Source organism: Gambusia affinis, linkage group LG22 (assembly GCF_019740435.1).
Source record: "Gambusia affinis linkage group LG22, SWU_Gaff_1.0, whole genome shotgun sequence".
Classification (NCBI taxonomy): Eukaryota; Metazoa; Chordata; class Actinopteri; order Cyprinodontiformes; family Poeciliidae; genus Gambusia; species Gambusia affinis.
The window spans coordinates 17410961-17433542 of record NC_057889.1 but is presented as its reverse complement, the minus strand read 5'-3'; the positions used below and the strand labels follow the sequence as shown (position 1 = coordinate 17433542).

The following is a 22582-nucleotide window of genomic DNA, read 5'->3' as shown; positions in this document are numbered from 1 at the left end:
CTCTTATTGTTCCCTTTGACCCATGATTAGAGGTGCACATACTAATCACAACCAACAAAGACCACGAGTAGTACCTGTCCCGCTGCAGTTTTGCTTTTAAATGAACAACAACAAGCATAATTCCGTCCCCCATGCGGTTCTGACGTTGAAATAGGTAGTGAGTGAAGGAGAGCCAGACAGATGCTGACCACATTGTTGCCACAGAATAACAGATAAATAACCACAGATGTGTAGACGGAGGAGAAAGTCAGAGCAGGGAAAAAGCGAGGAGAGAGAGAGAGAGAGAGAGAGAGAGAAAATCGGGAGGCGAACGAGAGACATGAAAGACGAAGGAGGTGGTTTGGAAACACCTTGGCTAAGAGATGTTATCTGACACACTGAATGAAGCGGGAGGGTTTTTTTGTTGTTTTTTTTTTTTTTTTAACACACAGATGCGTTTTATAAAAAAGCGAGTCTCTCCCCCCCGCCCCAGGGGGCTTGTGAAGGGGGCATGGGCATCACTTGCAGCGAACGCTGTGATTACACAGAAGTTTAAAACCGTTCGGTTGGAATGAGTTTTCGTAAAAAAAGATAGAAAAAATAACAACAACAACAACAAAAAAAGGCTGAACGATGAGTCAAAATTTCTAACTGTGAGGCTCTGCTGCTCATTTCAGATAGTTAAATGATTCACCTCCTTTAGTTGAGCGCTGGTGGCTACAGCCCGGTGCCAGCCAATGGTGGTTACAGATATGTTTACTTTTGTAGGCTGGCAGGAACACGATATTTCCTCTGCGTGCACCACGGCTGCCTGACCCTGCACACAGCGTGGCCCCTGCTCCTGTTGCAAGCTGCGGCGACCCCAACCCCCAACAGCGAGCGCTTGCACGACACCGCACAAGCATTGACCTGCAGAGGGTTTATTTTTCGTTTTTGTTTTTTTTTTAATCATGGAAAGCACACATGCACACACACAAAAACACCGTATGAATGTCTACAAATTCATATGTGCGTTTTAGCAGCTCCGTCTACATGGGAATGCCAAAGGGCTTTAGGATTTTAATGGATTATCTCCAGCTTGAATTATCCCATTCCTTAACCCACTTGACACAGAGGAACTCCTTGTTCTGGAATGATCAGCAGCACTAATCTTAAAAATGCAGCTTCTGTTCAGGAGCTCGCCAGAAAGAAAGAAAGCAAGCAAGAAGCTTCGCTATAGCTGTTAAGGAGGTTCTATTTTTTATTTTTATTTTTTTTTTTTTTTTAGATTCTTGACAAATGTTCAATGACAGTAAAATCATTGTAGGAGGACTTAAAAATGCACCTTGCATTCAGAAATAGCCATGTAGGAAGATTCATGTCATTCGTTTATTTCTTTTTAAATATCCCCAGTGTATGCAAGCTGCATTTATAGGTCGAGCAAAGATATGTGGTCCAAAATGATGACACTCGACCCCCGCAGAGTGGGGTTTGAAGGAGACTTCCTCCACAATTTGGGATTGGAGGTGTTGGAATTGCTAACTCAACTCTGTTGAACTCTTGTCTCCAGTAATTTAAAGCCTCGTTCTTCCAATGAAGATGATGCCACCCCATACCATCACACTGCCTCCATCAAAACTGTCTTGGAGGCAAATCTGGAAAACTTCTCATAAACACCATCCACATACTCCACTCAGCTCCCCAAATGCCTTTTAATTACTCGTGTGTGTCCCGAAACGGGGGTAAATAAGCAGGCTTTCCAACAGTAAAGAATAATTCACAGCAAAAAAGCACTAGTATAGCAAAATATAAATTATCAATAAAGCACACATTTCCTGACTTTTTGTGGTAGACTTATTAATTTTGGATCATATAAAGGCGGTGAACAGACTGTCAACCTTAATGTGATTATTTTACACTTTTCAAAACGTAGAAATTTTGAAAACCAATGTACAGTGGACCCTGGTCTGGTCTAGGTTCAGTATTTGAAGGTTGTTGTTTTTTTTATTAGAGAATATCAAAAATATTGGAAAGAAAACTCGGCTTGGGACGCTGATATGCTTGGCCACTGCTATGCTACTTGGCTCACTATTGGCTGGTATTTGCAAAGCAGCCAATCGAGGAGCCCCATTCATTTTCCTTCGCGCTGATTGGCTGTTTCCCCAAATAGGAGCTAAGAAAGTCCGACAGTGGATGCTAGCTGTTGCTATCGCGCTAAGACGGTTTCAGGTGTGAGTATTAATGGACACTGAGACATATTTGATGTTTGAACTATTAAAATAGGCAGTTATGGGCGTTTCTTGGGGAGGTCCGAAACATTAGTGGATTTTAGCTATTCTGTGGTGGTCCCTAAACCCAGAAACATACCGTGGATCCAGTACCTTACAAACTGACCTATCCTCTGTGAGCTGTTTTACCTTTTGTCACATCATAATAACTACAAATGTAAATTTATTACATTGGGATTTTATGTAACAGACCAAAAGAATAGAAGCCAAAAGAACTGAGCCTCCCACTAAATCCAGTAAAACCATTGGAGATATCGTTTAATTAGCCACGACATTCAATTTCCTCTTGGTTTAAATCTGGCTGTTTCATTGAGGGCCAAGAGAGAATCAGTGAACAAACAGCATCAAGAAGACCAAGAAACATGGCAGACATAGCGTTTGAAACCGCGCTAGGTTATAAAATAATACCCCGCGCTTTGAAAATGTTTGTTGTTCTATCCAGAGATGTTAGCTGGATGGAGTTCATTACAGAGCAATCCTGGAAGAGCAATTTCTTCCAGCAATCCTGGAAGAAAGCCTATTAGAGGCATGTCAGAGGTTTTCCCTCCTTTTAGCCAGACAACAATCCTAAACAAACAGCCAGAGCTGCAGTGGAACGGTCAAAGTCAAACTACGCTAACGTGTTAGAATAGTCAAGTCAAAGTCCAGAGCTAAATTTAATCAAGAACTCGTGGAAAGTCTTGGAAAGAATGCTGTTCATAGACACACTACTTCCAATCTGACTGGGGTTCAGCTGTTTTCTATTGAAGAATGGGCAGAAAGTTTAGTGTCTAAATGTGCAAAAGCTGGTAGAGACGTACAACAAACGACTTGCAGCTGTAACGGCAGTGAAAGGTGGTTCTGCAGCGCACTGAAGGCATTTTTATTTGCAAAAACCTGTAAATTGTGTATCAGTCTTCCCAGCATGTCCTGATTCTATACTGCTTTTGGTTGGCAGTATAGAATCACCTGAACTGTCAATGAAAGGCATTGAGGCATTTGTCCACATATGTACATTTCTGGAATATTTTGACAATCGCAAGATTATGAGGAACATGTGCATATGTGAGCTACAGTTAGCTATGTAGCTTGTTCAGAGATCTTTACCGGTGGACTCTCAACCAAACCAATCGGTCCCCAAGCCTTACCAGTGAAAGGTCGTGTCTAAACTTGTCTGAGTGGTTTTTATGTGCCTCATCCTCCGTCGATTTGTTGCAACTGAAGCAACAACTGTTGACTTTCTTGTACTTTTAGAACATTTGGATATTTTTTTTCTTTATTATTGTCCAAACTCCCCACCTCAAGCCGTGGCAGTTTTTTTTGTTTTTTTTTTTGTGTGAAAAAGAAGACCAACAATGAGTATGACAACCCTAACACTCGACACTGAACATCAATATCCTCAGAGAAGTCTGAATAACTTGCATTCTTTGGATGAACCAGACTCTACAAATTTTTGTTTGTTTTCTCATGTCCAGAGGGAGTCTTAATTTTCTCCAACTAGCACTCTCTGTTGATAATATAATCAAAAGAAAGGCCAACACAATACATTTGGACTTGAGGGGGGGAATGTGAGGGGTGGTTGCCTGCATTCAGTTCTGCAGCGGCAGCCAGCCAGTCATAACAACATCAAACAGCCCCCGTAGCCTGCAGTGCTTACACGGAGCCAAGACCCTGGACCACAAATATGATTGCTCCATCTTTTTAAGATAAGAATGCAGACAAGCTTAAAAGTTATTGCGGACAATATGTCCAGGTATGAGACGGCCATAAAAGATGAAGAGGCTGTAGCGGGCTTGAACAAAATTGGAATAAAGCGGTGGTTAAGATCAAGGCAGGAATCTTGATATCTTGTCTTGGATCAATATGAATAATCCTCTTGTCTTGAAAGGAAATGGAGGGAACGAATGCCTCATCGCAACACACAGGTGCGCTTCGACAGAGAACACGTTATGATCTGGTCCGCTGCTGCGTGTATACCTTTCCTTCCAGCCAGTTCAAGAGGACAGTGAAGGGAGAATGGAACACCACCACCTTCTGGTGTCTATGAGTAAGTGCAGTTCATGTGTCCTTAAAGTACTTCACTTATAATTAGTGAGGTATTTATAATCACTATAATTCTGTATGTATAACATCAGAAACCAAAGACTTGTGTGCGGCTGCCTGGGATTGTGTGTTAAAGTGATGCATTGAGCTGGAACACATGGATCAGCAAACACTGTGCGTCATACTTGACACTGTTTAGCACTTGAGTGGCCACATGTTCGATGGGAAGGCATGTTAAACTGAAACAAAGTTGTTCCACATATTAATACATGTACTTCCACAAGCGAGAAATCAGTTAATGGGTCAAACAACTTTCCTGCTCACTCTGTCATGGCTCCTTAGTTAGTTTTTACCATTTAAAACTCCACCTAGTGTTCAACCAATACATTCGCACGAGCAAAAATAAATAGCAAATTGGAATTGCAATGTTTATTTGCATCACCTGGTCCATTTCCTTTTCTACTCTTCTTTTGCAAGTGTGTGTAATATTCTGGCCTCACTCAGACAATTAATGTGTTTTTTCAGCATCTTTGGAGACGTGTGCAATTGCATGAGCTACAACTGGGTTTGTCAGCTTCACCAGCCGAGTGATAAGTAAGAGGGAAATTATGCATAAAGCACGTCTCTCTACGTAGTTGCATGCTGTAGTTGGCAATATCAAACCCCCTAAAAGCTGAAATTATCCCTTGCGTCATGTGCAGAAGTATAAATTTTATGTAAAAGCTACATTGTTTTTTTTTCCTCCAGTTACTGTGTTACTATTTGTAGGAAACACTAGCAAAAAGTGTTTGTCAGAAGTGGGATTCGAACCCACGCCTCCAGGGGAGACTGCGACCTGAACGCAGCGCCTTAGACCGCTCGGCCATCCTGACAATATTTCATAGACGATGCCTGTAGTCGTGTGCAATGTTCTTGCTTGGCTTGTTTTGGTACTGTATACTTCATTTCCGAAAATGACATATACAGTATTTAATTTTTACTTTCAGATGAGCAAATTTTAATAAAGTCATCTACGTACTGTAAATGTTTTTACAAATCAGCCTCGTATCCTCGTAGTCCCTGCTAACTTCTTCGTAAGGTAATATACGATAATACTTTATTGATCCCGAAGGGGAGTTTTCCCAGCATAGCACAGCACGCAATAAAAATCTAAATAAATAAATAAAGCAATAAAAATAAACACACAATGCATACCTTCCAACGAAAACGGTCAGGAACAATTCATGCTGCGTGCAGCATGACTGTAATTCAGGACTCTTATAAGTGCTTTCACAAAATGGCAAACTCGACATAACTTTCCACCCCTTTAAAGAAAAGAAAGAACCACGAAGGCCCCAGCGAGGATCGAACTCGCGACCCCTGGTTTACAAGACCAGTGCTCTAACCACTGAGCTATGGAGCCTACCACACCGCCATAGAGTGTCACGTACAGCAATGAACGCCTAAAAGCGAATTAGCGTACTAGTACGTTGTTGTCTGAGAGTTACCCACGAACTAATCATTTATCGCCCCACTGCGAGCGAGTTAGCCGTCCTTTATTTGAGATCAATCGTGCTCGTCGCTGAAAGTGGCATTTATGGCAGTGTTTGCTGTACTTTTGAGCGTCGGCGCAACAGTTTTTACATGGCTGTTCGTTTTTCTTTTGTTTGCATTTCTCGCCTACTGTTTTTATATCAAATACATTCATATGAAGTATGACCACATACCAGGGCCGCCGAGGAACAGGTAAACCAAGTTCGTCGGGACATTAGCATAGATTAGCAGCGTAACAGTCGTACACTAACCACAACTCCTTGTTTTTGTCCCGTAAAGTTTCTTCTTGGGACATTCGCCGACGTTTGTGACGATTATGAAAAATGACGGAATTGTACACAACAAATTTTTGGAGTGGTAAGCTGAAGTGTATCTTCATTAAATGGTTATTTCTTGGTGGATAATAGCAAACAAATTGAAATGTATCACGTTTCGCATTGTCTGTCTTCTGTCTGGTCTCGATATGTTAACTTAAACTTTTCGTGACAAACTGCTCGCTGGCTTTGTCATCATAGTTTTACGTCAAATTTTTTTATTCTTTTTTAAACTTATATCATTCTTGTTATTTACAGGGCCGAGACTTATGGACCTGTTTACAGAATGAATATCCTGCATTATATTATCCTTGTTGTGACCTGTCCAGAGGCAATTAAGGTAAAAGCGTTAGATATAACGAAATTCTTATTCTACATTTTAATACTTTGTATAAATTAAAACACACAAAGTCAACGCGTACATTTTTCCGTTTTCAGGAAATCTTGATGTCCCCTAAGTATCCCAAGGATCGATTCCTCTACAAGCGAATGTTTAATCTCTTTGGCCAAAGGTAGTTCAATGTCATTATTATTGTCTTTTGAATCTTTTTACATGTACACCAAAGATTAAGTTATGAAACTGGTTTTACTAAAACTGTTTAAAAAAAAAAAAATCAACTACACCCATTGACCTTGTCTACATTTTAACAGGTGCCAACCACAAACTTCCACATGTGTTTCTCTGACAAATCGGCACAAAGTAGTTTCCAACTTTGACGTGAACAGCATAGCTTTCGAAACATCTCACAAATAATCTTAGTAGTGTGGTGTGCTTGTGTAAGTAGTTCACTTTATTTGGATACTTCAAAATGAAATCCAGTACAACCAATTCACCTCAGTAGTCGCGTAACTAGCAAAATACTTGGATAGTAAATTTACAAACTGTTACTTTAATGTCTCAGAGGGCTGTTCTAGAGAATGCTAGTGAACATACAAAATCCCAAGGCGCAAACATTAGGTCAGAGGTTATGACAAACTACCTGTTGCTGCAATTACAGCTGCAAGTCCTACGTCCCTACCAGCTTTGCACGTCAGCTGCTGAAATTGTTAATCATACTTCTTGGAAAAAAGAACAACTTCGGTCTCATCTGATCTGTCTTTGTTCTTACACATCACTTAAAATCTTTTGCAATATATTGAAGCTTGTGGTCATTTACATTTCAAATTATATTCTTGTCGTTTTCTTTCACCCGTCGCCTTCCCAGGTTTATAGGCACCGGTCTGGTCACTGCAATCGATCATGAGACGTGGTACAAACAGCGGCGCATCATGGACCCTGCTTTTAGCACCTTGTAAGTTAGTCTCTGAACTGGCACTCAGAAGTCACTTGTCCAGTTCATTTTGTACAGCACATTGCTCCGGTCTCGGTTTGTGCCACTGTCTGGTGACATGAAGTCTGAGAGGCTTTGGTGGTGTCTTCTTTAGGGGACGTTTCTCAGTCTGAGAGCTTTTCTTTCAGGTACTTGAGAGGCCTAATGGGGACCTTCAATGAAAGAGCAGAGAAACTCATGCATAAGCTCTCAGATTTAGCTGACAGTAACGCACAGGCCAACATGCTGCAACTTGTCAACTGTGTCACGCTCGATGTCATCGCCAAGGTGCCGTCTGCATTAAATCTCCTCCTTCAACGTAAGACGTTCTGATTATAACTATACTGTTGTCGTAAACATGCGTTGCTTTAATATATTCCAGGTTGCGTTTGGAGTTGATTTAGATCTCCTGTCCAACAACTCGCCTTTCCCCAAAGCCATTGAGTCTTGTCTGAAAGGGATAGTGTATCAAGTCAGAGTCTCTTTATTCCAGGTAACGCTTTCGATTTGTTTTAAATGACGTTTATGCGAACAAACCAAACTAACTCTGCTGTTCCAGTTCAATCCAAAGAACTGGCCGTTCATCAACGAGGTGAGGAGAGCCTGTCGCCTGCTGCGCACAACCGGAGCTCAGTGGATCCGCGACAGAAGGACGGCCATGCAAAACGGAGACGATGTCCCGAAGGACATCCTCACTCAGATCATTAAAACTGCTGCCACAGGTGTTGATCCAGTCTCGATAAAGGATGAGATTTAGAATTATTTGGTTTTACAAATTGCGCGCATAGAGAAAGAATCCACACTGCTTTCCTTTGAATCCTTTTTCTTATTATTAGACTTTGGACTGCTCCCTTCTTTTGGTCACTATCTTCCTCTATCTCATCCTGTCCTCAGCATTATATTCTCTCGTTAGCGGCATTGTTTTAAGACAATGCTTGTCTTTCTTGCAACTATCCCTCTGTTACAGCTCTCCTTTGACATTGCTTTGACCTCAGGTACTTAAACTCATCCGCCTTCAGTAACTCCTCCATCTCTTACCATAGTTTTGTTTCTTGCTGTTTCTAGATCGAGCGGACGAAAACGTCTTTTTTCCTAAACAACAAATGCCAGAGTAGATTTATGGCTGACATGTCTGTTGCTTTTGTTACTGCAGAGGAACATATGTCTGAAGAGGATGAAGAGTTTATGTTGGACAATTTTGTAACATTTTTTATTGCAGGTAAGTGTTGGGTTTTTTTTTTCCTAGTGCAAGAGATATATTTTATTTATTCCTATCCACTAGGGGGTGCTGTAGCATCATCTGCACACGTCCTTCCCACAACCTTTTGCCTCTTTGATATTAATTTTATTCTCTCTTCCATGTATGCCACACATCTACATTTGACTTTATACGAACCCACAGCTTACAACATAGAGTGTTTTACTTTGAAACTTGGTGTTCAGGTCAAGAAACGACAGCCAACCAGCTAGCATTTTGCATCATGGAGCTAGCAAGACATCCTGAAATACTGGATAAGTAAGGACAAAAAAAGACAAAACAAAACAAAAAACATCAGTTTGCAATATTGGGTGAAGCAAGTTTTTTAAATAATGTCCATAATTTTCAGAGTGACCAAAGAAGTGGATGATGTCATCGGGATGAAACAGGAAATAAGCTACGATGACCTGGGGAAGCTAGTTTACCTCTCACAGGTACTTGAGAGAGTCTGGATGCTTGTCTACCACTAAATATCTGCTCATTGTGTTTAATTGAATAACATGTGATCTCGTGTAAGCGGTTTATTCAATATGAAGAGTTTACATCTCATACTAAAGGTGCTGAAAGAGACACTAAGAATCTACCCAACGGCTCCAGGCACGTCTCGGGAAATTCATGGAGACATGATCATCGACGGTGTCCACCTGCCTGGAGGTTTCACCTGTATAGTGAGTCTCTGATATGTCATATACATGATATATCATATGTATCTGATATAATTGATATGTCAGATATATTGCACAAAATCTTACCGAGTATTTTTGGTCTCGTTTCTTGTGCAAATATCTTAGTACATTTACAGTAAGAGCAAACAAACTTACAACTAGTACTTTCTCATCAATTCCAAAGAATTAGTTACCTGAAACAAACTCACATTTCTTGCTGAATAGCTACCTGTAAGTTAGGTTTGTCTTATTTACAGTTTACAGTGACTTTAACTGTCACCCCAGACACTGGGTCAATGGGTCAATGGATCAATGGGTCAATTGGACACCGGCGTCCTCATGGGAGTTAAAGGGTTAAGAAATCTGCACTAGAAAGTAGACCGAAATGACTTGGTAAGATTTTGTTTTCACAGTGTTTCTCTTTCGCTGCCACTTACGACAAACAATTGGCTTTCATGTGATATTTCAGCTGAGCTCCTATGCAATGGGGAGGATGGAAAAGTTCTTTAAAGAGCCTCTTAAATTTGATCCAGACAGATTTCATCCAGATGCTCCTAAGTAAGTAAAAAAAAAAAAAAAACAGACGTAACACGATGCCAGCTTTATATTTCTTTTAGAGAAAGGAGGACATGTTTTCTCTTTTCTGTTTTTACAAGACCCTATTACTGCTACTTTCCCTTTGCCCTCGGCCCTCGGTCATGCCTGGGAAAGAACTTTGCTCAGGTGGGTCTGACAGAACAAAAAAAAAAAAAACTTGCTAATTTACACTCCTTGAACATTTTCTCTTTCGTCACGCCTCATCCCACACTTCAGTGTTTTTATTTAGATTCAGATGACTGATTGTAACACGGTGAAATGTGTCGCCCGAGCTCAAACAGACTTGGTTTTTTTCCAGATGGAGGCTAAAGTGGTGATGGCAAAGCTGCTCCAGAGGTTCGATTTCAGCCTCCTCCCAGGACAGACCTTCGACCTCCAGGACACTGGCACCCTGAGGCCAAAGAGTGGAGTCATCTGCACAGTCAAACACAGGAAATATAAAAACTAAGCGATGCTAAAGGTTTCTGCCACTAAAATTCAATAAAAAATAGTCCTAACTGTTAGGTTTCTTCTCCTGCCTCAGACAGAACTGATTACTGATTTTTTTTTTTTTATCTTGCACTTTTATTGTTGTGATTAAGAGTCTCTCTATGTAAAGTTGAAAATAATTTGCCTTTATTTAATTAATATTTTCAACAATGCTACACCTTTTGTGCCTCTAACAGTAACAGAAATATCAAATGCTATCAGCGCACGTCAATAAAACTAACTGTTGTGGTAACTGATGAAATGTACTCTATTTTCTTTCTTTTCTCCTCCATGTTGTCTGCTGTGTTTTGATTTTGCTGAAAGTGTACACACGGGGGCGCTGTAATCGTGTTAGCAGAATGAAGCAAGCGTTTATTTGATTTTATCATGGGGAAGCCATGCTGTTTTTAGAGCAACGGCACAGTCCAAAGTACACATGAGCAAATTTCGGTCATAAAGATACTGAAACACAAGAAAGCGCACAACGAACAACTTTCTAGGAAAAGGTAAGTTTAATTAAAAAGAAAACAAAATCAAAACGTTTTTGGGAATGCAAATAAAAGGATTAACTGTAGGTTGTCTAATTCTTTTGTTGTTGTTTTAGCAAACTTTAATAAGAAGGCTGAGAGGAACAAAAGTTGGTATTTCAGACTCGATATGGATTCTTCGTAAATCAAGAAAATTTCGAACAACCCTGAGCGTCCTCGAGATGAGACGTTAAAACGTAACGTCTTCAGTCAGAGGCTTCTTTATAATCCAGACTGCAACAGGAGGTCCCTCCTGCCCAAAGCTGGCAGTCTCCACAATAACTCGTTGTCTTTTGTGACCAATAAGACATTTTTGAAATTGAATTGAATAAAATTAATGTCTACTTGAAGGATTTTACTTGGGCAACTTAAAATTCGCTACGATATTGTTGATGATTATGAAGTGAACTGTAGAACATCTTGACATTGTATCTATTGATTAAATGTATGTTATTTATGATGCATTTTTGCAAAAGAAGGATCAAGTTCAAATTTAAGATGAGTGGGAAATTTAGGAGGCAAGTGTGCTTTTAGAACAAGGCTATGGAAAATTACATTTTCATCTAGTAAACTGAACAAAGAAAGGAAATTCCACTTCATATCTGATTACTGGAGTGATTTGCTCTCTACAGCACCACCTGCCTGACCTGAAATGCAACATGAACTTTGATTAGACTATTTCCGTTTCAGAGTTCAGGGGGAGTGACCTGGATTGGGTCATTTTTTTTACTGTCCATGAACAAGCTCTCAGCTCAGTTTGGGGAAAATGGCGGTTTTCCATCTACTTTTGGGTTTGCTTGGCAAAGCCCTCATCCTGCTGTGCGGTCTGCTCTTCGTCGCCTTTCTGGGTTACTGCCTGTACCTCAGGCACATTCACATGAAATATGACCACATACCGGGGCCGCCGAGGAACAGGTAAAGCCAAGCGGGGTTGTATTTGCTACCGGTCTCTGCAAAACATTTCTTCTGACTTACTCTTTTTTCCTTTTTCCGAACAGCTTCTTCCTTGGCCACTCGCCAACCCTTTTGAGGATTATGAAAAAAGATGGACTAGTTCATGACAAGTTCCTGGAATGGTAATCACAGGAAGTTCAGCAGAACTCTAGTCCACTGAGCTTTCCAGGAAATTTCCGCTTCACTAAAAGAAAATCAATAATCAGTTTACAGTATAAAAGATACCCATTGCATGTGTGCTTTCTTCAAAAAAATAATTATGAACATGTCATTTTCAGGTCTGAGACTTACGGACATGTTTACAGGTTAAATTTTCTGCATTACGTTACTGTGTGCGTGACCTGTCCAGAAGCAACAAAGGTGAATATATATGTGTGTGTGTGTGTGTTGCAAGAGAAACGGTGTGAGAGTTCAGGAACAATGAAGGCGTGTCTCTGCAAGTGTGAAACCAGAAGTAGGTACATCTGTATTTATCCTCTATGTCATTGGTTCTTGTTTCAGGAAATCCTGATGTCCCCAAAGTACCCCAAGGATAAATTTGTCTACAATAGGCTCTTTCACCTGTTTGGTCAAAGGTTGTTCTTACATTCATTGAACATAAAAAAAAAAAAAAACTTTCTGTTTTGGTGCTGTTATCCATTTAGTTTGTGAACCAGAAGTTGAAAGCATTACATTGAAGCTAATCCTTTGGCTTTTACAGGTTTTTTGGCAATGGGCTGATAACAGCTCGGGATCATGACATGTGGTACAAACAGCGCCGGATCATGGACCCTGCCTTCAGCAGCTTGTGAGTCATTCAGTCTCTGTTTATTCTATGATCTTCGAACAATTCATGTCAGACATAAGAAAACCAAACATATTTTTGGGATAAACCTAAATCGGTCTCCCTCTTGTGCCCCCTTGCCACCACCACGTTTCACATTTCTCCTGATGTTTGCCCTATCCGACTTCTCATGGCTCTTTGTCAACAGTGGCTTTCTTCAATTGGGGGTACTCTGTAAATTCAATATATATTATTTACTTCATATCACTTTATAATGTTATCCTATCATCAAAAACATATTCTTATTGTTGGTCTGATTTTTTTCATGCATGCCTAAGAAATTCTTGAGTCTCCCGTGGCAACCATTCAGCGGTGACTAAACGCTCGCTCCCACAAAGCTCCGCCCATTTCCACAAAGCTCCTCCTTGATGCTTCGGTCTCCAGCTGGACTTCTGTCCTACAGAGCTTCTCTTCCAGACTAGCTAGAAGCAATTAGCAAACACCTGTTGGAACTGCGAGCCTGCTGAGCTCATCATACGAACTGGTTGTAAACGGCATAATGAGAAGCATTGTTGCACTGAAGACGGGGTGTCGGAAAGAACAGCAGCATCTTAAAGAGACAGAGGTCAATTTTTAGTCACCTATTTAAAATTTATTTTAAGTCCTATTTCATATATGCAGCATTTTACAGCTATAAAACAGCACTATATCCCTAGAAAACACATCGTTCTGCCTCTTTAAGCTACTCTCTCATGAAGGACAGATTTATAGAGGGCAGCTGTTTAATGTGTCTCTTTAGCTCATCCAGATTCATCATTGGCCTCTTGGCTGCTTCTCCGATTAAAACGCCTGAAAGTTTGTTTATTCTTCTCATCTCTCGCCGTTATCCACAGCTCCGTGTTTGTCCATCACATTTTAACCCCAGTAAATTCAACAATGTGTTGGTGAGAAGTTGGGGGGGAAACATGTAAGTGGCGTGAATACTTTTGCAAGGTTTCTTCTGTACCAGACGTTTCTTGGTTTGCATCTTTTCTTCCAGGTACTTGAGAGGCCTAATGGGGACCTTCAACGAGAGAGCAGAGAAACTGATGGATAAGCTCTCAGAGTTAGCTGATAGCAACAAAGAGGCCAGCATGCTTCCACTTGTCAACTGCGTCACCCTCGATGTTATCGCTAAGGTAAAATTCGCCGAAAATCCTGCCGTAAACTCTGACCATCTGGCTTAATGAGGAAAATGTGTTTCTTTCCCCGTCAAACCTCAGGTCGCTTTTGGGATGGAGTTAGACCTCCTGAAGAATACTTCACCTTTCCCCAAGGCCATCGAGATTTGCCTAAAAGGGATGGTGCACTACGTTAGAGACGTCATGTACGAGGTAGCAGTCCAGTTGTAGTCGAATTTAAACGTGCGCGAGCAGAAGACGAGCTCTTCAACGACCGAGGTTGCTGTAACTGGAGTTTGCTTTTCCAGTACAACCCCAGGAACAGAACGTTTGTTAACGAAGTGAGGGATGCATGTCGCCTGCTGCGTACAACCGGAGCTCAGCTGATCCAAAAGAGAAAGATCGCCATGCAAAACGGGGAGGATGTTCCGAAAGACATCCTCACGCAGATCATCAAGACTGCAGCCACAGGTGGGAATGAAAAGATGGATGATAAGATTAACTGTTGCTCTAACGCAACGTTCATCATTGGGTAATTTTACAGAGCTTAGCATGTGGGCCACTTCCCACAGTGCCCAAGATATTGGCTGACTTGTCCATTTTTTTCCTATTCCAGAGGAAACCATGACAGAAGAAGATGAGGAGTTCATGTTGGACAATTTTGTGACATTTTTCATTGCTGGTGAGGAATTTTGGTTCTTTGCCATGGTGGTTTCTTTACTCGTAAAACTGTTTGGTTAAATATAAAATTAGATTTGATGTAGTCTGATCCTGCTCTATGCTAACTTAGCAAGTCATGTTTGGGTTATGGGTTAGAGTCAGCATACCGGGATAGGCTATGATCACCAAAAGTGGGTTAAAGCGGATAACTACGTTATATTAAAATCTGCAGAAGAGTAGGTTTTTGACTAATTGAGTTTTGGATCATTGTGATGTGATGCTTTGACTCAACTATGCTAAAATCGCCTCTTTCTAGGTCAAGAAACAACAGCCAATCAACTAGCGTTTTGCATCATGGAACTTGGAAGACATCCTGACATCCTCGAGAAGTAAGAACTCAAAATTAGCTCTGTCATTGCTTGTGGTACAGTTAGTGAGCCATGATGTTTATGGCGTGATTATACTTTACAGAGCAAAGAAAGAAGTGGATGATGTCATTGGGATGAAACAAGAAATAAGCAATGATGACCTCGGGAAGCTAATCTATCTCTCACAGGTAACTTTTAGCTGCTACTTCTATCTCTTTATAAACATTTCTGTCTAATTTTTGTCTTTATTGATGTGTTTGTTTCTGTAATTGTTGCTCAGGTGCTGAAAGAGACTCTGAGGATCTACCCGACTGCTCCAGGAACGTCCCGTGACATTGAGGAAGACATGACTATCGATGGCGTCCACATACCTGCCGGAGTCAACTGTATGGTGAGTGGATAAATATATCCACTCACCATACAGTGGTGAGTGGATATATTCACCACTGTATGGTGAATATACAATGGTATATTCACCATCATTAGAATGAAAATATGCATCAATGCAAAACTAAAGACACAATAAAATCACAACAGGCAATGATGGTGAATTTGTGGCTCCACTTGAACTTATGACTTTGCACATCGTGGCTTGAATTCATGGACCTTTACAGTCTCTTTCAATGGTCTTTGTAACACTTGAACTTCTTCACACTTCCTCACATAACAACCACAAGCTCCAATGTACTTATTTGGGATTTAAAGTAAAACGGTCTCTTTTTCGTTATTCTGGCACTCTCGTACTCAGTTTAGCTCCTATACTACTGGGAGAATGGAGAAGTTCTTCAAGGACCCTATGACATTTGATCCAGACAGATTTCATCCAGATGCTCCAAAGTAAGCAATACACAATCATCTCATCATGCCAGGTTTCTTTTTTTTTCTTTTTTTCTTTTGGTGTGACCTTTGCACATCTTTGTTGTGTCAGAAAGAAGAAGTAAATATTCTCTCTTATCTTGTTTTACAAGGCCCTATTACTGCTACTATCCCTTTGCTCTGGGTCCACGGTCATGCCTGGGTTTGAACTTTGCTCAGGTGGGTCAGACAGAGTCAAGATATTGTGCTACCAAAAAATACAAATGGTACAGACAACGTTGAACAAAAGAAAAAAAACACTTGTGTGTTGTCAGATGGAGGCTAAAGTGGTGATGGCAAAGCTGCTCCAGAGGTTCGATTTCAACCTCGTCGCAGGACAGACCTTTGACGTCCAGGACACTGGAACCCTGAGGCCAAAGAGTGGAGTGATCTGCACCATCAAACACAGGAAATATAATAACTGAGCAATGCTAAAGGTTTACAATAGAAATCACAGCAGTCATGGGGTAAAAGATGTTCATGATGAACTACAAATTTCTTTGCATATTTAAATTTGCTTGTGCATGCATTATTCTGTCAGCTTGTTGTTGTTTTTTTGTCGATTTAAATACCTAGAAAAGTTTATATTGGGTGGAATGTTTTCCGCGACATGGTTATCAGTTCACTGTAATTTGACTTACTGACAACGTACACATGGGGGCGCTGTTGGCTCTTTTAAAAAAACCACAAAAAAAAAACAAAAAAACAAACGGCTCAACAGCATCTGTTAAACTCACACCGAATTGAAGCTCCACTTCCGAACTGTTTAAATGAGATTTACCTCTTCAACAAATTGCATAGGATGTAGTTGTATAGCAGTGATAACATGTGATTGTTTTGCTCAGTCCAGACTAAAACCTCAGACACTATCACTTTCTCATGTATGTAATGAAAATGTTGTGGCTTGATGTTCACAAATGGATGAAACCCAATATTCAAACAATGTTTCACTCCTTTTCCTGAGACAGTGCAATTTTTTATTCAATTTCATGGTTATAGTTAATGTGATTTTATGTATACTCAAATTTGTATCATGTGACAAACAAACATCCCCCACATTTATTTTGTAATTTTTTAACATGTAACTAATTTTAGTGTTTCTTAAAATGCTTTAATTGAAACAAACAAACACTGAATTTTTTTGTTGATTTTTTTTTTTTTTTTTTTTTTGACATCTTCCCTCTGAACTGGATGTTAGACATACAAAGTCTCTCCTTTTGCCTATATTTTCTTTGCTCTTTTCTGTGCATCAGTCTTTGGTCATATTTGACTTTATATGTTTTGCTTTTGCTTTCTTGAATGTGCAATAAATAAATATATAATTTTTGTTTTGGTGGAATTTTCAAGTAAGTTGGCTTAGCAAACAGAAGCTTGTACATTTTCTGCACTTCATGCTTTAAAATAGACACCCTTATGTAAAATGTCCGTAGGTTGCTGTTAAGAAACGATTCATAAACAGTGAAAAATCCGAGCACTGTAAGTACAGGGCTTGTTCATGCTGCTGAAGTTGACATTAATTCTAGATTCTAGATAAGGAAATATGTTTCCTTGTGTAATTAAATTCCTATTGAGTGCCAAAAATAGAAAACTTAGGTGTAAATAATAAGGTAAAATGCAAAAATAAAATAAAAGCAGGAGTGTGAACTGTGCAGATTATGAGTAGACTGTGTGCATATTTGTGCTTATAATGTGCTACATTAGCTGATGTGTGCAACATTCAGTACTGAAACAGTGATTGTACAGAAATTTGACAAAATAACAAAAAGGTAGCAATGACGAATATTTATGCTTTGAACCATTCTGGCAAGACATGAAGGCCAGACACAATGTAGGCAAAAAAAACAAAAAAAAAAAACAAGACTTTAGACATAATGTTTTTGGACAGATAAGTCTGAAATTGAATTCACAGGCAACAAAACGGAGGACATGTTTGGCATAAAAAAACAAAAACAAATTTAACATTCCAGGAGAGGAACTTTATTCCAACTGTGAAGCATGGAGGAGGATGTGTCATGGTTTGAGGATGTTTTGTTGACAGTGGGACCTGGGGAGTTCACCATCATTGAATTCACCATGATTTGTCCTGGGCTGTATGGGCAAGAGACCGCTCAAAACTGGTCACATTTCCTCAGATTTATGTCAGTGACTAACGGATTGCTACAGGACGCATCTTCCTGAAGTTATTTTAGCCAGAGGAAGTATCTTAGTAGCCACTAGCTAACTTACCATTACCTAACATTTTCATAGGTTAGAGTACTGAGGGAAATGGTTTAAATCTTTGTAATTTTTTTGTGTGACATTTAGGCCGTACATAAACAATGATTAGACATGAACCTGTTATCATTTATTATAAAAAGAAAGGAATATATTATTTAATGGGGTGTACAGATTTTTCCGACATGACTGAATGTTTCAGATTATCAAACGAATTTGATCATCTAAATTGCGTCAGATAGTGGAAATTCATTAAGAACATGGTTCATTATGATTAGGACTTGTATATTGGATCTTTTTTAGTGTTTTATAAGCAAAATTAATTAATTTATCTAAATATAATTGTGCATTTATATACAATTATAAATAGAATGTATCATTGTCTATAAATTATATACAATTTATATAAATTATAAATATTTATACAATCGTATATAAATTTATATACAATTTAGGGTGCCATGGCTTTATTATCTATACCACAAAAACGTGCTCTGCCTCTGAACATAAAATACGTCTTTTCAGTATTACTCCATTTACATTTTAGAGTAGTTTCAAATAATTAACCATTTTTTCCTGTTTTTTTTTTTTTACGTGGTGGCTTGAACGCACCGTGCTGTTGCTTTAAGAGGGCCGAGCTTCCACTGCTCTGAGTCTGAAGCGCACTTTTCATCTACCTGCTGCCTTGCCTCTCTCCTCCGTCTTGATTGGCCCTCTGGAGCCAAATCCCCTTGAATGATTTCAAACCCGAAGACTTTGGACACAGAGGAGGAAGAGGAGGAGGAGGTGTTCGCTGGAAACTGGGCAGGGTGGAAGAGACTGAGCCCTCTCAGTCCACCGAACGCACCATCACAGAGGTTTTATCCACGGAGAAGCGCAGTTGCTGACGGCTTACCGCGTCCAGACGGTGGGAAAGGTGGAAAGACACGGACTGAATTCGCTTTAACGCTCGCGGACCTTTCTGAAATCAACCCGCTTTTTTCTTTCTTCCTTTCTTTTTTTTTTTTTCCTTTGGTTATTATTTTTGTATAAGCACTTGAGTGGAGTGATGGTGTCTAAGCTGTGGGACGCGGTGTGCTGACTGGACTTGTCGCTTGAGACTAATAGGACCAGACTGGGAATTCCTCTGAATAAATATCTAAACAAAAACTGCAATTACTGGAGAAATGTGAGTACCAACAGTTGTCTGCGAGCTCCATTGAGGCTTTTATTTACCAGATCAAAAGGGTTTGGAGGGAAGCACATTCAGCTCATGCACAGGTTGCCATAGCATCACATTAATATTTACACTCCTTTCAGAGCCTAACAGCATCTTCACATTTTGGACAATGTGCTCGTTTCTCAACACCATTCCTCAGCTCAGGTCGGGTCGAATTGGGTCCTCGCAGTAAATTCCGAGCCACAGGATTCACAAACTGAGATTCAGACTACAGTCATGGCTAAAAATCCCTCTGATGGGGCCAAGGATGACCTGAGCCAGCTGACGGACGATGACCTGCTGCGGTGCAGCAAAGAGGAGCTGGTGAGGAAACTAAGGAGGGTCGACAGCGAGAAAATGAACTTGATGATTGAGCACGGCAACATGATGAAAGACATCAACCGGCGGCTGCAGGTGCACCTGCACGAGATCCGCAGCCTGAAGGAGGTCAACCAGAAGCTGCAGGACGATAACCACGAGCTCCGGGAGCTCTGCTGCTTCCTGGACGACGACAGGCAGAAGGGCAAGAAGCTGTCCCGGGAGTGGCAGCGCTTTGGCCGCTACACTGCCAGCGCCATGTGGAAGGAGGTGGGCGCCTACATGATGAAGCTCAAGGAGCTGGAGGCCAACCAGGAGAGTGTGTTGAGGGAGAACTCGGAGCTCAAGGAGATCATCCTCATGCTGGACGAGGAGAGGAACGGGGCCGGCTCCAGGAGCTCCATAGACAGCCAGTCTAGCCTCAGCAACCTGAACGGCGGCGCGGGGACGGTGAGGGACGTCGGAGACGGGAGCAGCACGTCCAGTACGGGGAGCGCGGGCAGCCCGGATCACCACAATCACAACCACGTACACAAGCCCTCGGAAAACAGCAAGATGCCCACCATGAGGAGGTCGATGGATGATCTGTCAGCTCCACATCATCACAGGAGCATCCCCAATGGACTCAATGGTGAGTACATTCAAGGGGGACACTTCCTAGTCAAGCACTCGTCAAAAAAATTCCAAATCACAGTTTCCATTTGGAGGTTGTCAGAGGGCCCGGCGGTGCCGGATGCAGCCTCTCCTCTCTGACTGCCCCAGGTAACCTGTGGCTACTATCCAGTAGCTTGCCATGTGAACATACGCATAAATTAATGTAATCTGAAGTGCTGTGTGGCCCTCTGGACTTGATAAAGCACTATACAAGTAAAGGCCACTTACAATTACCTCTTACCATTGAGTATCTTGGTCAACCTTTATCATCATGCTATCTTTGGGATGATAAAAGTGGACACTGCATCCCTAAAAGACCTTCCCAGTCCTGAGCTAACCCATCCTCTGAGTTCTTCCTGATTTAGGTCAGTGCACTCTTGGTTCTCAAGAAGCCTTAATGGCTTTGAGATGAGGCACTGGTGATCATCGCCGTCTCTGTGATTGGAGGAAGAGAGAGCGCCTCTCTTCTTCGGGCCAGTTTGACATGCGTGGCATGGGCCCAGACATCAATGTCCTTGCAAAATCTAAATGTACGACCAGAAAGCCACAAATGCCCTGATGGGACATGAGGAGACTAAGCCTCGTTTGGCTCCTCGGTGATCTGTTTAGCGAAAGGAATAAACTGCTTCACTGGAGTACAAAAAATAAAAACAACACAGCTCTCTGTCTCACTGAGGCTTTATTTTTATTTACAAGGACAGGGCACTGGCATGTAGGAGCAGGACTCGGATCGGGTCGCAAGGGCGCTTGTTATCCATCAGACATTCCTGGAGTTGTGTGCTTGAGAAAGCCGTGCAGGTAACAGATACAGAAAAAGATGAAACCGTGCACGAGGGAGAGCAGAGGTAGCCCTTAATCCATATATCATCACGCGCAGCAGCTAGGGCAGTTTTTGACTCCTGTTATGTAACCTCACTATTGTGCCTGCGGTGTCCTAGAGCCGCTCAGAGCTGCTGTTTCAACAGATGTGCGCAACATTGTTTGGCCCAAGGGATTTACCACAGAGTCATGTACGGTCCTTGTGTTTGTCATGCAAAAACCAGGAACGCCTGTGGATTTTATTGGCATTTTAAGTGATACAACGTGCATCAGTATGAATTGGAAGATAATTGATACGTGGCATCACAATTATATGTTGTCAATATGTAGAACCACCATTGAAATTACCAATGCAAATCTTTTTTTTCAAATTTATGCCAGTTGTTTTGCAAAATATTAGGAGGTCATGCTCAGTTAGACTGAGTTACCACATTTCACAGTTAGACTTTAACTAGACAAAACTAGATTTGTGTGTCATCCACCAAACTTCATGCAGGACTTCTTCTGGCTTCTTTCTTTTCTAATTGGAATATAATTACACACACGCTGGGACATGATTTACCAAGGGGATGCCTTCTTGATTGGTTGCACTGGATTTTTATTCAGGGTATCAGAGTAAATGGAGCTGAATACAAATGCACTATAATTTAAATATAATCAGTAGTTTTTGAAAAGAAATATTTAAATATGCATCTTGTTCCTTCTACCTTTGCATAGTATGTGCTAAATCTTTTCACATGAAAGTGTGAAATGCAAAAAAAGTAAAAAGTTCAGCGAGTATGTATTAGGGGTGCACCGATTTATGGGCTTTTTTTATTTTTATTTTGGGAGATCCGTGACCGGCCAATCTTATATATCTATCTTATCTACTGCAGCAAAGGTCTAAAAATCAACCACTGTCCTCTTCTGCTCTACCGCGAGAAAGGTTAGACTCACAGACCGGCCCACCAGGTCACGTCTGCATGTTTGCAGTTAACAATAGTCACCCCATTGTTGCCAACTCAATTACTTCCTTGCTATATTTTGTGACATTTAAAACAAAATATTGGCACTGGCACAACATCAGAATCGGCAGATCAGGCTTTTAAAAGATCGGTAATCGGCGATCGGCCAGAAAACTGCAATCGATGCACTCTGTGTGTCTACTTTTGCAAGGCATTGCAAATATGTTCATTTGAACGTTTCTGTCAATTTGACGCTATGTGGTATAGCGCAGCTTCACAACCTCAGTCAACCTCGTAAACAGATGAATTTCGAAAGGAACACAACTGACATCTCCTAAGATGCCATTTGATAACGGCAACAAAGCAATCCTCCCCTGATGCCGCCTCGCTGTTTGTTGCACGTTGGATCGCCGGGAGAGGAAGCACGCGGATCAAAACACAGTTTTCCTCTTCAGTGAATAATTCCCTTCAACACTCTCTCAGATAGAAACCTAGTCATGACACAGGCTTCTCGATGTGCCAGATAGGAGGGAAAACTGTCTTCTTCTTCTTTTTTTTCTCCCCCTTCCACTGGGAAAGATTTACTCAGTTGGCTGGTTGAAATCTGAGAGGAGTGACCGTGTTGTGAGGTCGGATCTCCCCCCATGGTGTGAGGTCTGGAGTGGCTTTTATTTAATGCTGTCCAAATGCCACAGGCTCCCCTGGGCACTCAGGACACCAGCTCTGGGATGGCCA

The 22582-nt window shown here is 41.1% G+C and overlaps 3 protein-coding genes and 2 non-coding genes across 12 annotated transcripts in view; 3 read left to right on the top strand and 2 right to left on the bottom strand.

Annotated features, from left to right (window-relative positions):
• Positions 1-4113: 4113 nt before the first annotated feature.
• Positions 4114-10676, top strand: LOC122825489 (cholesterol 24-hydroxylase-like). 2 transcript variants are annotated; one of them, XM_044106920.1, is made up of 15 exons: positions 4114-4272; positions 6081-6158; positions 6374-6455; positions 6554-6627; positions 7321-7407; positions 7575-7713; positions 7808-7918; positions 7985-8147; positions 8579-8644; positions 8869-8941; positions 9033-9117; positions 9241-9351; positions 9818-9906; positions 10005-10071; positions 10244-10676. In XM_044106920.1, exons 2-15 carry the CDS (start codon positions 6118-6120, stop codon positions 10391-10393), a joined length of 1338 nt encoding a protein of 445 aa, XP_043962855.1. In that variant the 5' UTR covers positions 4114-4272; positions 6081-6117; the 3' UTR covers positions 10394-10676. The 2 variants fall into 2 exon arrangements, with proteins under 2 accessions (XP_043962855.1, XP_043962854.1); XM_044106919.1 differs by lacking the exon at positions 4114-4272 and adding an exon at positions 5754-5993.
• Positions 5058-5140, bottom strand: trnal-cag. Its single transcript has one exon. It is a non-coding gene; the product is annotated as a tRNA-Leu (tRNA).
• trnat-ugu lies at positions 5598-5670 on the bottom strand. Its single transcript has one exon. It is a non-coding gene; the product is annotated as a tRNA-Thr (tRNA).
• Positions 10677-10804: 128 nt separating the features above from the next.
• Positions 10805-17026, top strand: LOC122825709 (cholesterol 24-hydroxylase-like). Of its 3 annotated transcripts, XM_044107227.1 has the most exons (17): positions 10818-10919; positions 11018-11137; positions 11631-11855; positions 11939-12016; positions 12173-12254; positions 12396-12469; positions 12595-12681; positions 13697-13835; positions 13920-14030; positions 14126-14288; positions 14434-14499; positions 14794-14866; positions 14949-15033; positions 15126-15236; positions 15594-15682; positions 15814-15880; positions 15976-17026. In XM_044107227.1, exons 3-17 carry the CDS (start codon positions 11707-11709, stop codon positions 16123-16125), a joined length of 1524 nt encoding a protein of 507 aa, XP_043963162.1. In that variant the 5' UTR covers positions 10818-10919; positions 11018-11137; positions 11631-11706; the 3' UTR covers positions 16126-17026. The 3 variants fall into 3 exon arrangements, with proteins under 3 accessions (XP_043963160.1, XP_043963162.1, XP_043963161.1); XM_044107225.1 differs by lacking the exon at positions 11018-11137 and having other exon boundaries at positions 10805-10919; XM_044107226.1 differs by having other exon boundaries at positions 11018-11855.
• A 1557-nt stretch (positions 17027-18583) lies between these two features.
• The window catches only part of ccdc85cb (coiled-coil domain containing 85C, b), a 63365-nt gene continuing 59366 nt past the window's right edge, over positions 18584-22582 (top strand). For 4 of the 5 annotated variants that reach the window (XM_044107232.1, XM_044107231.1, XM_044107230.1 and 1 more), the window contains exon 1: positions 18584-20061. In XM_044107232.1, the coding sequence (XP_043963167.1) occupies positions 19350-20061 (712 nt within the window). In that variant the 5' untranslated portion in view covers positions 18584-19349. The remainder of the gene's footprint in view (positions 20062-22582) is intronic. The other variant, XM_044107229.1, reaches the window with a different exon arrangement.